The 14,649-nt window shown below is 36.9% G+C and overlaps 3 protein-coding genes across 3 annotated transcripts; 2 read left to right on the top strand and 1 right to left on the bottom strand.

Moving 5' to 3' along the window:
- Nucleotides 1-481: 481 nt before the first annotated feature.
- LOC144665577 (uncharacterized) lies at nt 482-3,482 on the top strand. The gene is made up of 3 exons (XM_078526832.1): nt 482-1,297; nt 2,216-2,461; nt 3,205-3,482. The coding sequence occupies exons 1-3, from the start codon at nt 482-484 to the stop codon at nt 3,400-3,402; spliced, it is 1,260 nt and encodes a 419-aa protein (XP_078382958.1). The 3' UTR covers nt 3,403-3,482.
- Nucleotides 3,483-4,946: 1,464 nt separating this feature from the next.
- LOC144665070 (uncharacterized) lies at nt 4,947-8,701 on the top strand. Its single transcript, XM_078526246.1, has 4 exons — nt 4,947-5,855; nt 7,350-7,598; nt 7,966-8,198; nt 8,671-8,701. Exons 1-3 carry the CDS (start codon nt 4,947-4,949, stop codon nt 8,173-8,175), a joined length of 1,368 nt encoding a protein of 455 aa, XP_078382372.1. The 3' UTR covers nt 8,176-8,198; nt 8,671-8,701.
- A 1,441-nt stretch (nt 8,702-10,142) lies between these two features.
- Nucleotides 10,143-14,557, bottom strand: LOC144666788 (uncharacterized). The gene is made up of 3 exons (XM_078528178.1): nt 14,447-14,557; nt 14,271-14,373; nt 10,143-12,518 (listed from the first exon to the last, which is right to left on the bottom strand). Exons 1-3 carry the CDS (start codon nt 14,524-14,526, stop codon nt 12,396-12,398), a joined length of 306 nt encoding a protein of 101 aa, XP_078384304.1. The 5' UTR covers nt 14,527-14,557; the 3' UTR covers nt 10,143-12,395.
- Between the last annotated feature and the right edge of the window lie 92 nt (nt 14,558-14,649).

Genomic DNA, 14,649 nt, shown 5'->3' with positions numbered 1-14,649 from the left:
ATGTTTTTTAAGACTACGTCACAAACCACACATTTATGAAATACGGCCATGTTTGTAAGTTTCAAGTTCGAAAATTTCAATTTTTCTCACTAGTGACCATCTTGGCTTATATTTCAGTGGTTTTTTGTTATTTCTTTAGTATTTTAGTTGTATAGCGTAACAAAGCGCCATTACGTAAGTGACTACTGTTTATGTCTTTATAACAAGCCTTTAAATGATGTGGCTTTTTCCGACTCCCCAGCGCTTTTACCATATAATTATGTTCTCTTGTCAAAACTCAAAAAGAAAATAGAATCATGAGTTCCGGCAATTTACATTTTGCAGCTTGTGTTAAAATATTAAAAGGCAATGTGGGATTTCGTTATGCCATAAGACACGGCTGGCAAACATGGCTGCTTTGCGATGCGTCAAATGTATGAACGTTCAACATTTTGTTCTTCGATATCTCGTACCCTTAATATTCCTTCTTTCTGTTTGGTTCATGTTCAACTGTCACAAATCGCTGTCTTTGGAGACAAAAATACAAGACATGGCCTTTTCAGCATCGGAAACGATTTTATTAAAGACTGAAGATTTAAAAAACGCCTACATTAAAACAAATGGCTTCCTTGCGGCAACGAGGAAAAACCGCGGTAAAACTACTGGCTCTGCAGTTTGTGTTGTGGATCCTGTGATAGCAGAGTGCGGAGGCAGCGGCTTTGCGTCTTTTCTCCTTTACACGTTGGATCATATCATCTTTTGTCGGGCTTTGGGGATCAATCGAGCAACTGTGTTTTGGAGAGCTTGTAATTCAGTTTGCTCGAGGGATCCCACAGTGAATTCGTGGGACTGGTATTTTGAACCTGTTAATCACGGATTGGAGTCGAAAGTCGAAAACGTTTTTTGTCCTTTGAGGTTAGACGGCCCCGCTTACGTCGATGTGGGAACAATTATAGACAACAGTTTTAGGAACCGAACTGATGTGGATGGATTTGAAGATGGAAAAATAATAATCACACAGGAACGAATGAGAGTAAATAAACTGATTCAACAGTACGTTAAACCTAATTCTAGAATAAAGGAGAAAGTAAGGATGTTTTACCAGCGATATCTGGCAGGGTTCACTGTTTTAGGAGTTCACGTTCGAGGTACAGATCACTGGGAGGAAACAAGCGAGAGAAGGCTGCCATCTTTGATGAGTTGGGTTAAGAGAGCACGGTCAATTCTTCAGACGTTGCCGCAACCAAGAAAGATTTTCATTGCTAGTGACAACCATGAAGTTATAAAGAAATTTCTTGCTTATTTTGGAAAAGAAACGGTGAGTTTTACATTTACATCTTTGTCATTAATACTTTCTGCAATATCATGCCAGTTGTTTATACTAGTTTTAGTGTTTCATTAGTTTTCCTTCGGAAAAGGCCGAAACAAAAGACCATTTAATGAATTTACAAAACAGTCACCGTTGACTTGTTCATCACTTTTGACAGCTATTTCTTGCTGTTTAATTAGCGTCATTTGTTTCAATATTATGTTTTTGGACGATGATTCCAAATTTCACAGTGCTTTTCACGTTACCAGATGAGAAGCACAGATGTTCCTCATCAAACGTGTCCGTATTTTATTGTCAATTTACACATAGATACAGGTGTCTTCCAAAATATGAATCGTACTTCCAAATATTTATACAAATTTAAAGACACTCCCTCAGCAAAGTAACTTTTTCAGAAAAGTCTTGCGGCTAGTAGAAAATAAAAATGAAATAAAATTAAAAAACTGCCGGTTTTTTTTTTAATTTTTATAGCAAGGCATAAACGTTTCTATTGAAAATCGATGAAGATGACAAAGAGAGAGCTTAGAAAGGAAGCCGCCTGTTTATTACATACAGGCTGTCATGCTGTTATCCACACCTTCAAAATATTTCTGCAATTAATTTGAAACTTTTTTCTAAGTTTTTTTAATATAAATATCGCTTTAATTTACTAAATATATAATCAGTTTACTGGCCCGATTGCTTTTTGTTTGATTTTGGTTTTAATTCAGGGTGAAATGTAAATCCACTACATGCTTCAGTAACAAAACACAGACTCGAACTTCATTCGTTAATGAAGTAAATCCGGCGTAGTTATTTGTGTTCTCATTTTAAAGAAATACCAGTGAAATACTATCGTGCAAATTAACGTTTCTCGATGATTTTACTGTCTTTGGTGAAACTGTTGTGTATTTTTCTCATACCCAGGTTGTTTTCACGGAGGCTGTCAGAGCAAAAGGATATCACGATCAAATCCCACCGCATAATTTTGAATTCAAGCACAATGCCGCTGACCCATATGAGCGAGAAATTGGCTCTCAAGTGTTGATGGATATTCTGCTGTTAGCCAAGTGTGATCACTTCTTACACACCGAGTCCAGCGTAGCCTCTCTTGCCAGCTACTTCAACCCACATATGACCAGCTACTTCCTGCAGGATGAAAAACATACCAAGGTTTGTTTAAAATGCCGAGTCCCGAGTCATGAAGACTGATAATGATCAACCTAGCCTTATCGATAGAGCAGTTTTCAATTGAGTGTCGTAAAAGCAAAAGTAAAGTCATTACTCTGGCCAATCACAAAGGACACAGATAATCCAGTAAACCAATCAAAACTCGAAGCAAGCAAATGTAGCCGGCACGAAGCGCGGGACAACGTGCATGAGCAATTATATTTATGATTAGCATAACCACACTGACCTACTATTGGTAATCGCGCGATCTGATTGGCTAAACAGGTGCCTACTATTGATCCGTAGAAGGCTCTCGGAGCGCGCGCTTAGTCTTCGCTGAATTTTATCAATCAAAACCTTCAATAAATCAACTCTAGCTATATTTTGTGTTTAATAGATCGGTCAGTGGGTTATGCTAACACAATTAGACGGCTCGCTCTCGGTTTCTACCGGCTTTTGATAGTTGACTCGGGGCTTCGCCCCTCGCCAACTATCAGCCGATAGAAACCTCGAGCTCGCCGTCTAATTGTTAATTAGTTAATTAGTTTTACTTCTAATTGGTTGAGAAAGTGGCGCATGATTTTTAAACCAATCATAAGCGCAATAATGCAAAACCAAAGCAAACCGACCGCAAACTACTTTCGCCACTCAAGTGAAAACCGTTCTATGCATAATTCTGTTGACCTGTCATATTTTAGAAGTTCATTCTTCACTTTCGTATCTTAACTAACGGAATTATTTTGCAGGAGCCAAAAGATCTTCGTAAAAGAAAAAGAACTGAAGGAACAAGAGGACCAGAACTGGAAAACCTTGATAAAAGTGAAGATTTTGTTCAATTTGCTGAGTGTTTTCAGAGCAATTCTGCGAAAAGTGCTTGTCCAAATACTGCAAAAGGAATATTTGTTAGTTTTCAAGAGGCATTTGATACTTTTAGACCGCTCTGAGAACCATTTTAAACAAAAAATATCCTTTATTGTTACGTTATTCGATTCCGGCAACGTAAAGTTTCAATAAAATACCATTTTAGTCATTGCTGTGTCTTTCTTTTTACCGTTGTTTCATAAAATCGATTTTGCAGCTGCTAAAGAAAATTAAAACAGCCAGTTTTTTGCTTGATGTAAGAGAATATTCATTCAGCGTTTTGATGTGACGATCCACTGATTATCAAGAACCTTTTACATGTAATGATCTGCGAAACAGAACTTTAAAGGGAACTTTCACTCTCATGACATGATGACGTTGAATTGTGCGAAATAAAACTTAAATCCAAATTTTACGGGATAAGGAAGAAATAACATTTATTCTAATAACAAAATGGAAAAATTACTGTTTTAAAATTTCCCGAGCGCCGCTTTTTTGGATTTTATGGCGTGTAACGGTTGCTCAATTGTTTCACACAAAAGATCATCTGCTTCCAAAGATCTCCAAACCATAGCGGCAACCATTACACGTCATAAAATCCAAAATGGCGGCGTGCGGGAAATTTAAAAGCGAAAATCTTTTCCTTTTTCTGTTACTATTAAATGTTATTTCTCCCTTGTCTCTTAAAATTTGGAATCTAGACATGATTACGTATTATTCCAAATAATTCAACATCAGCTTGTCACAAGAGTGGAGGTTTAGTTTAAAAAATAGCTAAGAAACGTTATTCAGCATCTGCCCAGGTAAAGATGGGAGTTTTTAACGTTTAATCGACCTGTTAATTATCCCTTGTTCTCCAAAAATGATCCAACGGCTTCCTTTCATATCAGAGGGTCTCAATGGGGTGGTGGCTTTTACCATTAACGGTTAAAATTTTGACTTTTTACGGCTAACGGTTAATTTATTTCCATAACGGTTAACAGAAGTTAAAAGGTAATTTTCATTGTTTTAAAAAGTTAAAAATTAATTTCCATTATTGAAAAACATATTTTAGGTCTCAGGGCCATTCTGGGACGATGAAGTGAACTAGCTTGGTTTATTTATAATTACTGACCGAATTTTACCGTTAATCTATTTTACGGCTAACGGTTAAAATTTTCCAAGTTTTACGCCTTACTGCTAAATTTTTGGCCGTTTCGGCTAACGGTTAACCCCATTGAGACTCTCATATCAGTGTAGAGATACGTTTGTGTCCAGCCGACCTCGAACTTGTAAAATAATCTCTTTTTTAAAAAATCTTGCTTTGTTCCTTGGACCATGGGTTGACAATCATTTTGTAGTTCTTCCTTAATTAAGAAATAATCAGTGCAATATACACGGTCAAAAAGTGCCTCTTTTTTCTCTAACTAGGGGGCACTTATTGCATTTTAACCTGAAGTCTCAGTAGCTTATTCGATTCTCAGGCCCTGCTAAAAGGCGACATATACATGTAATTAATTATGTCCCATTGTCTACGATCAAACACCTAAAGAAATCAACGTGATCCGGCAATTTTACATTCTGGGGGCTTTGATTATAATAAAAAGGTAGTTTTAGTTGTCCGTATGTCATAATATAAGAAAGTATCATGAGGCGTTCTCGATACGTCAAACCTCTGAACGTTGAACGTTTTGTTGCTCGATATTTCGTGCCCTTAACGTTTGCCTTTGCTCTTTGTGTCCTGTACACATATCAGTACGAGTTTTCGTATTTGGAGACAAACCTACAAGACAGCGTATCAAAAACGGAAACCACTGAAGATTTGAAAAGATTTGGAGAAGAAGATTTGAAAAACGCCTTCATTAAATTAAATGGCTTCCTTGCTGCAACGAGGAAAAATCACGGTAAAACTACTGGCTCTGCAGTTTGTGTTGTGGATCCTGCGATTACAGATTGTAAAACCATGGGAATCGCGGCATTTCTACTTCACACTTTAGATCATATCATTTTTTGTCATGCTTTGGGGATTGACCAACCAACTGTGTTTTGGAGAGCTTGTAATTCAGTTTGCTCGAGGGATCCCACAGTGAATTCGTGGAACTGGTATTTTGAACCTGTTAATCACGGGTTGGAGTCGAAAGTTGAAAACGTATTTTGTCCTTTGAGGATAGACGATGTCAATGGATTAATAACAGACAACAGTTTTAGGAATCGTACTGATGTTGCTGGATTTGAGGATGGCAGAATAATAACAACACAGGAACGAATGAGAGTAAATAAACTGATTCAACAGTACGTTAAGCCTAATTCTAGAATCAAGGAGAAAGTAAGGATGTTTTACCAGCGATATCTGGCAGGGTTCACTGTTTTAGGAGTTCACGTTCGAGGTACAGATCATTGGAGTGAAACAAGTGAAAAAAGGCTGCCATCTTTGATGAGTTGGGTTAAGAGAGCACGGTCAATTCTTGAGACGTTGCCGCGACCGAGAAAGATTTTCATTGCTAGTGACAACCATGAAGTTGTAGAAAATTTTGTGATTTCTTTTGGAAAAGAGACGGTAAGTCAAAGTTTACCATGTTTTTGTTCCAAAGGCTTTCTTGATACAAACTTTACGCAATTCAGTGTTTTTGAAACTAGTTTTTATGCCACAGTCGTATTTCCAAGAAAGATTCTTCTCTCTATCGAGTTGTTTAGTTCTTTGGTCCTTTGTAGCCGGTACATCTGACGAACCGAAACAAAAGACCAGTCACACTTAACGAATCAAACAGTAACGTAAGTTTCTCACCTTTGACAACTATTTCGTTTCGTTTAATTAGCGTCATTTGTTCGTGCGGTTTCTTGATAATTTTTATAAACAATAGCCGGAGCAACATAACTAGTAAAGCAAATTCTCATGCAAATCACAATTATCTACCTGGAAATCAATTGCCGAAATTTTCAGTGATTATTTTTAACAATTGTTTTTAAGATTGAAAAAAGTTCGGTGATTCTAATACTTTTTAACTACTTAACCCATTTTTAATTCAGTGACTTGTTTGCGCGTTGTTTTTGATGTCGTATTAAATTTAGATTTCGAATAGACCCTCTCATCTCTTTCGGAAAGTTTGATTTTCTCTCTCGCGCGCGAAACGCTAGACCTGCCGCGAGTGATGCAAGGTGGTAGATTCGAAATCGGAAAAAAAATCCACTAGAAAGAGAGCTTTACCTCATCGGCACGCGCGTTAAACGTTCGGGTCCTCATGCAATTCAGTCAGGGGGAATAAGTGCCAGTTTCAGCAAATCTTCGTTGCAGCACTCGAAGAGTTAACGAGTTTCCGAATTATCTTATCCAATCAAAAACTAGCGCGAGCGCTCACGAGTACAAGTACATCATGTTGCTTAGCAACTTCTGGGACGAAAACCGCCGGCTCAGTCACTTCTCGGAGAATTGATCGCGCCATCAACTGGCACTTGTTCCCCCGACTGAATTTAATGTTTGCTGCTATTTTACCCTGACTGTCTCTGTAGAAAATGTTTTTAAAGTCGAAGCTCTCGTAAGCGGACACCCTCGGGACGCGAAAAAAGTGTCCGTAACTGGAGCTGGACGCTTACGAGAATGGTTCTCGTAAGCGGCCACTAGAGGTGTAGGGGATAGATGTCCGCTTACGGGAGCTTGCCCAGCTAACAATAACTGGACGGACGTAGATGACGACAAAACAAACACTGATATATGGTACTGCAGTTACTGTAAAATTATTGTGACGAACGGCGATGTAAAGTTGATTGATAAAAACAAGATAGACAGAGGTTTTTTTAGGATTTTCTTGGAAAAAGTCTAAGTTGTAATCTGTGAAAGTGTCCGCGGCCGCTTACGGGAATGTCCGCTTACGCTGAGAATGTAAAAATACAGTGTTTGTATGGGAGTTAAAACGGGGTTTCAGACAAGGCGGCCGTAAGTAGAGCTAGCTGTCCGCTTACGAGAGTGTCCGTTAAGAGAACTTCGACTGTATTTATTTTTGCAACTCAGATTTTTGTTTTGGGTGGAAGTGAAACATATTTTTCTCATACCCAGGTTGTTTTTACGGAGGCTGTCAGAGCAAAAGGATATCACGATCAAATCCCACCGCATAATTTTGAATTCAAGCACAATGCCGCTGACCCATATGAGCGAGAAATTGGCTCTCAAGTGTTGATGGATATTCTGCTGTTAGCCAAGTGTGATCACTTCTTACACACCGAGTCCAGCGTAGCCTCTCTTGCCAGCTACTTCAACCCACATATGACCAGCTACTTCCTGCAGGATGAAACTGAACCTGTCAAGGTTTGTTTGAATCACCAAATGACATAATATAGACAATATTAAGTTTTTTATATGACTAGAGACATAACGCGCATTGTGAATGGCTAAAACTTCAAAAAGTCGGGGCCGGGCCAATATTATAAGCGATTTCACTAGTAATGCCCGGCTAGCTGGTAAAACAAAGAAAACAGCGCGACGAAGAGAGCCATATATCAAATTCACTAGCTCGGAGAGCATCGCCCTCGGTCCCCCCTTCTTGTACCAGAAAGACCTCGAGTGATTTTCCCTTAGTATGGCCCTCATTGCGTGAATAAAAAGAAAGTACTGTATCATTTTTGCATTTAATAATCCCTCTCTTAGCTATCTTGCCAAAACTACTACTTTGCAGGAGCCAAAAGAGTTTCGTGAGAGAAGAATTGCTGAAGAAGAAACAAAACCTGAACTGGAATGGCCTGTAGAATACGACAGTGAAGATTTTGTTGAACTGGCGGAGTGTTTTCAGAGAAATTCTGCGGAAAGTGCCTGTTCAAATACAGCAAAAGGAATATTTGTTAGCTTTGACGAGGCACGTGATATGTTTCGACCGCATAAAAAATAAAATACCTTTCATCGTAATTGCATGTACCTTATTACATGAAATTTGCGCGACACTCTAATTTCGCGAATTTTGCTATTCTAAAAAAATCGCGAAATTAAAGTGACGCGAACAATAAGTGTCGCGAACATAACATGACGCGAATATTAAGTGACTCGCATATGTCAGTAATCAGTGTAAATGGATGTTGTCGTCAATTGACTCGACACACTTGTAGACATTGTGAGAATTGCTCTGTCGTTGCTATTGCCGAGATTAAGTCCCCCCCCCCTGCGTTTTTGTTTATTTAGACGTTATTGTTCCTTCGATGAAGTCGTTTTATATAATTCAAAGGCATGTCAAAATATATTGCCAAGAAAATGTAAATTGTGTCTCCCTCAAAAACGCGAAATTAAAGTGATAACAAAATTTTCGTAAAATCGCGAAATTTAAGTGTCGCGAAATATGTGCACCTCAAAATCGCGAAATTAACGTGTCGCGAAAATTTCATGTTATAAGGTAGATACCACGGGATGTTTTAATAAAAGAACATCGACCAACGCTGTAACTTTTTTTTTTATTTTTCGTTGTTTCACAAAATTGTTTAAGTTGCTAACATGTTAAACTATAATAGTATGTCAATGTGGGTGTCCAATTACAACTTAGTGAATTCAGGACACAAACCGTATTTTCTCAATAAAACGTCCCCGGCGTTTATTTCAAACTTGGCCTGGTGGACCCGGCGTTTATTTGACTCATGCAGATTTTTCGAGCGCAGTGGCTCTTTAAAAAGAGGGTTTATACATTATTTTTGACAGTCATATATCTTGCCATTACAACTACACCTTTTCATACCTCAAAAATGCTTGAAGGGATTATTTACAACTACGCCTTGAAAACCTGGCGTTTAGTCGAGAAAATACGGTACGTCCACCAAATCACGTGCAGATAAATGGGTTCTGTCTTGCTGTTTCCCTATTGCTGTAATACTGATGGCATATATCACTCACTTTTTTAATCAAAAAAGGTTTTCGAAGAGTTCTTAACCTCAAAATATCAAGTTATTGATACGATTAAAAAATAAACATTTTCTTGTTTCAAATTAAATCGCTCGCCCGATTACTGTCTGATTAATACTCCACTCAGCTATTGTTAACAGAACTAAAGCTCATTTATCGACAGGAACAGTGATTTGATTTGATTTATTTTATTTTCTGGCAACTTGGAAACAAGTACAAGTTGCGGTATAAATTAAACCCCACGTCGTCTACAGTCTCTCTTCAGACCCTGGGAACTAAGTTGGTGAATCCTTTTTTAAAATCGACTAACCAATCAGCATTTTACTGTACGCTGCGCACGCAGTCACACACTAGAAGCCGCTTCTGAGAAAACTGCGGGCTCAGTCCAGTTTTAAAGAAAATTATACTTGCCTACAACCAAAAAAACCTCCGACCTCCCCCCCGACCTCCAACCCAACGAGCACCAAAATGTGCTGACAAAAAGAACTCTTGTTCGGACCAAAAGGAAATTTATGGCCATAAGGGCCAAGTGGTCGTTCTGCTGTACCTTTAAAACAATCACCGTACCTCTCTTCAAATAAGAAAGGGGGGAAGCCTTGAGCCATGCGGACCATACTGCTGGAGCTTACCCCGGTCTCTGTAGCGTTAAGCGGCTAAGAATATTTATACTCCCCCCCCCCCCCTGAATGGGATGCTATTCCATCGCAGGGTACCCTCCCAGCATTATGTCGCCAGTACCCATTTATACACCTGGGTGGAGAGAGGCACTATAAGAGTAAAGTGTCTTGCCCAAGAACACAACACAGTGACCCCTGGCCAGGGCTCGAAGCTGGACCGCTCGATCTGGAGTCTGGCGCACTAACCATTTGGCCACCGCACCCCCCACAAATAAAAGTTCATAAAAATATTGGTTTGAGAGAGATTTAGATGGTGTGTCTTGATGATTATCGGCTTTCCTGTTTTCAAGTTAGTTTCTGAGGGTAAAGGACTACTCGTAACTATTTGATTCATTGCAACTGTTTTATTATAAACAATATCTACATTTTCTACAATCTAAACCTTTTACCTACTCCCTTAACAATTTAATTGTCAAAGTATTAAATATAACTGCAAAAAAAACTCAACTGCATGTTGAAGATGAAGTACATTGCTTCATCTGATATTCATATATTTCTACATAAAATCAAGGATATAAAGTTCCATATTGTACTAAAGTAAGCCGTGCACTCTAGCAAATTCATTCCTTTATAAGTGAAGTATTCCTTAATAATCATTTTTTCAAGCTGAATATCAAAATTTTTGTTAAGAAAAGCTTTGAGGTGATCTATATATATTGCACCATGTCGTTAAGTCAGTATTCCATTGTCACCACTTTGAAAAACCTTACTTTGAACTCAAAGTGGAAAATTCCCAGAGCTATCCCCATGTTACTGTAGCTGCACAATGAAACAGCTTAATAAAATTAACTGCAGTGGCGTAATACAAAATTGCTAAATTCCCATTTGCAACAACCATATTAATTAAATTTACAGATTAGAAAACATTTTCAGCAATTTTTTTGATTGTCTGAATACTATTGTACAGTCAACTCTCTTCTGTTTCATTGTCATTCAGTAGTTTGGAGAACTTCACTTGGAAGACACCGTCGGTACCGGCTCCAACTGTCCCTCTTAGAGAGGTGTCCGTCTTATAGGCAGTTTAGTTACATTTAAATGACTGAAAAATGGCAGGGATGGGACCAACACCAGATGCTCGTATGAAAGAGGTGTCCATCTTATAGTTGGTGTCAGCCCAGGTTTAGCCAAAAAATTTGTTTGCATCATGTTCAAGTACTGTAAGTATTGACAAATCCTGATGTTCAAAATCTGGGGTGTTTATTTATTAATTGAAATCCTATTAATATTTTTCACTGTTGATGATTGACTAGAAATCACTTTTGCCCTATTTGTAGGTGTAAATAATTATATGTAAGGAAAATAGTATTTTCTTTAATTTACTGTTAAAACTATTTTAACATATTATGCATCCTCGGCTGTGCATATATATACTATCACAACCTCTTTACAACATTAATGTACCACATTAACAATGATAAATAAATATATATTAACTTAACCTGGCATACTACAAGTTACAGATATATAACTTGAATGTTATCAGCATTTTTGTCACTGATATCTTAATTAATGTCAATTGCATTCTTTTTCCCAAGAGTAGACACCTCTAAGTAGTTTCTTTGAATCGAAAAACTTGGCTTCGCCAGGAAAGCCAATGCAAAGAGCAATCTTGAATGTAGCTGTATATAGCTATAATTAATTACAACTATAATTATTATAATTTATTATAATTTATAATTATTATTATAATTTATTATAATTATAATAATTTTCAAAGCTCACTCATTCCAGTGGTGTCATATAATTTGGTTTTTCTGTTTAAGCTTAAAATCAAAATTGAAAAAAAACCATTGAGGTTGTCCACTTGATTAACAGAACACACAATAATAATATTGCTAATAAACTGCAAATTTCTTAATGATCATTCTAACAATCCTAATTACCGCATATGTGTAGTAATTTCAGGGTAGCAGGAATTAAAAGATACATTAACTTTCCTTTCTTGTTACAAAAACATACCCCTTATATTTCATTGTGATCTATCACAAAATTATATGATTGAATTGTCAATACAAATATGACAATATTTAAGCAGCACCTTTATGTCTCTAATACTGAATACTTGTTTTAAGTTACTGCATTAAATGGTAAATTTACCATGTTAATTTATTATTTAATACCACACTAAAGTGACGACATTATTTTACAACTATCATCACAATTCCTTTGAAGTGTCAAGAAAAAGACAACAACAACAAATACTTGACAGTAGTGTAGCAGATCTCAAAAAGCTAATGTTATCCTACTGGTCCTCTGATGTAGAAGTTGTGTATGTGGCTCTTTTCTAAAAAGTTCTGCAAAGTAGCTCTTTGGGTACTTCTATAACCATCCTCTAAGCTATAGATCCAGTCCATACATTTTTCAACTGCTGTTTAGTGATCAACACTCTACTACAATGTGCTTGCAGGTTGTATTCTTCAGCTCTAGGATCTGAATGTATGCTGTTCAGTTAACAACACAGTCGAGTTGCTAGGTTCATTTTTAGAAGCAGACAGTTTTTTAACCATAGGTTACTACTACTCATGTCGTCTGTTTTTCTGAAGCATTGTCATCTCACCAGTGAGAAGCTTGTGTTAGCATTGTACGTAACAACATTCACCACATCATCTTTAGGAATATAACGACTGCTGCTATCTAAAGTATTGTCAAAGAAGCCACTCTCTTCATAAATCTGAAAATAAATAATTTAAAGCTTGCTGAATTGCTTTAGGTGCATGTAAAAACCCATCAAATATTTAACAACGATAAACCTTAAGTTATAAACCACAAATTTCTTTTCAATAACAAAAACCCATCACCAAGGTTGTTTTAATGGGTTATGTAGTTGCTATATCAACCTGTTATGTCATGAAAAATGACCATAACGTATACACCAATGATTGGTATTAGTTTAATGGTATCAACAATGTAGCATGAACTAAAAACAAATGGCACTTGGTTGCTAAGAAACCTTATCTGCCACCTGAAATCTAAATTAAGGTACGCATGGTAAATACCTATATTGGTGCATCTTCAGTACTCTTCAATGACATACAATGTCATTGGAGAGTTTTTTCCTTTTTTAAAATCATGTAAATTGAGTATTCATGAAGATCCCTTCGGGGAACTCAATAAACTTTACTCTAAATTGTATTCTATAATCCACAATCATGTATGGCTCTTCTTTGAGGGTTGCCACGTAGGGATCCCACCACAAAAACACCATAGGTTAATTTTACACTTCTTGGAAATACATGTTTTGTGTTTTATGCATAATACTTCATTCCAGATTCACACACCACAAAAATGGCAAATCATGGAGTCACAAAAATATCCTTTCCACCTCTCGTTTGGTCTTCCCATGCATATTTTGGCTTGACTGCTTCTCACCAAAATATGGCCCAGGGCAAGACCAAACCACCATGAAATTTTGCAGAAGCCTGCTACAATAGGTATAACCCCTCTGGTGGGCCTTTATTTACCAAAAGGACCAAGTATACAATCGCTGCGGTCACATCTACGACATAACTAAAGTTTAACTTTAGTTAATCTCAAGTTACGTGATGTAACTTGGCTAACAAAAGTTAGAATGAACAGAGAAGCAGTCACATATTACCAAAAATTCTAACTATAGTTATCCCTGTCTTAACTATAGTTAGTAGCCTATATAAAAAAAAAAAAAAAAAAAAAAAAAAAAAAAAAAAAAAAAAAAAAAAAAAAAAAAAATATATTGGAAATATAAAAAAGAATTTCACTTGCGCATTACAATATTTATAAATATGTGACCACAGCTAGTATCTTTCTATTTTAGCACCAAAAGAAGGACGCAGTACTCAAGTTTCTTGTAAAGCAGGGACACAAGATAACAGTATGTATATGTTTCCATCACCATATAGCTTTATGGTATCCAATTTAGATATTGAACTCCAAATGTACATGTAACCAAGATTTTAATTTATTAAAGAGTGATTTAACGTATTTAACCTTAACTACTCTAAACGAGACGACCTAACACTATTTAAACCCCAAAACAGGATATTTATTGTGCTGCGTCAGCAAGAAATAAAACTGCGTGATAACCCGAAGGCAAAATGAATATTCCATGCGAAAGTAGTAGAATCGAAGAATCGAAACTAAAGGATTTGGAAATTGAAAATATACGATGTTATCACAAAGATAACAATGACTTACTTGCCAGACAAAATTTTATGTTAAAAACGTAAAAAGAAAACATCAAGTTACTTTGAAGTAACCGTATTTCGTTGTAGTATTAGCATTAGCCCAGCACGCAGCAAATAAATATTGAAGCAATTATCTTCAAAGTCAATGAAGGACCTTTCGAGTTACGAACCATGTGCCACGTAGAAAGGGAAAAAATTGGGATTTTTCAAAGTCAGACTTTATAATTAAACTTGTGCTTTATCAGTTGTGGTTTTTTACGTACCTGTAGTCTCCAAAACGTTAGCGACGAATGTAGAAACAACAAACCCAAAGCAAAACTTGAAACGAATACTATAAAAAAATGTAACAGTACCAATCGATCGAATCTGAAATATAACAACAGAAAATGTTAGCTATCTTTCTTAACTGAAGTTTACCCTGTTGTCATGGTCAACTTACTTGCTAGTAGTGTCTCCGTTTGATTCAGAACACGCCGTAGAAGAATGATTATCGGGACCTTTCCTTTCCCGTTCGGCCATTTTCACTTTAATTATTGTTGATGACTGGCTTGTCTCTGATTGGCGGAAAATTTTGCTTCGAATTTGTGCTCAGCGGTCAACTTCAAAAAAGATGTGCGTATCAGCATGCTTGTATTTTGTGTA

Source organism: Oculina patagonica, chromosome 9, assembly GCF_052425735.1.
Source record: "Oculina patagonica isolate OP01 chromosome 9, crgOcupat, whole genome shotgun sequence".
Taxonomy (NCBI): domain Eukaryota; kingdom Metazoa; phylum Cnidaria; class Anthozoa; order Scleractinia; family Oculinidae; genus Oculina; species Oculina patagonica.
Note: the sequence above shows the minus strand (reverse complement) of the source record. Positions and strands in the feature narration are given on the sequence as shown.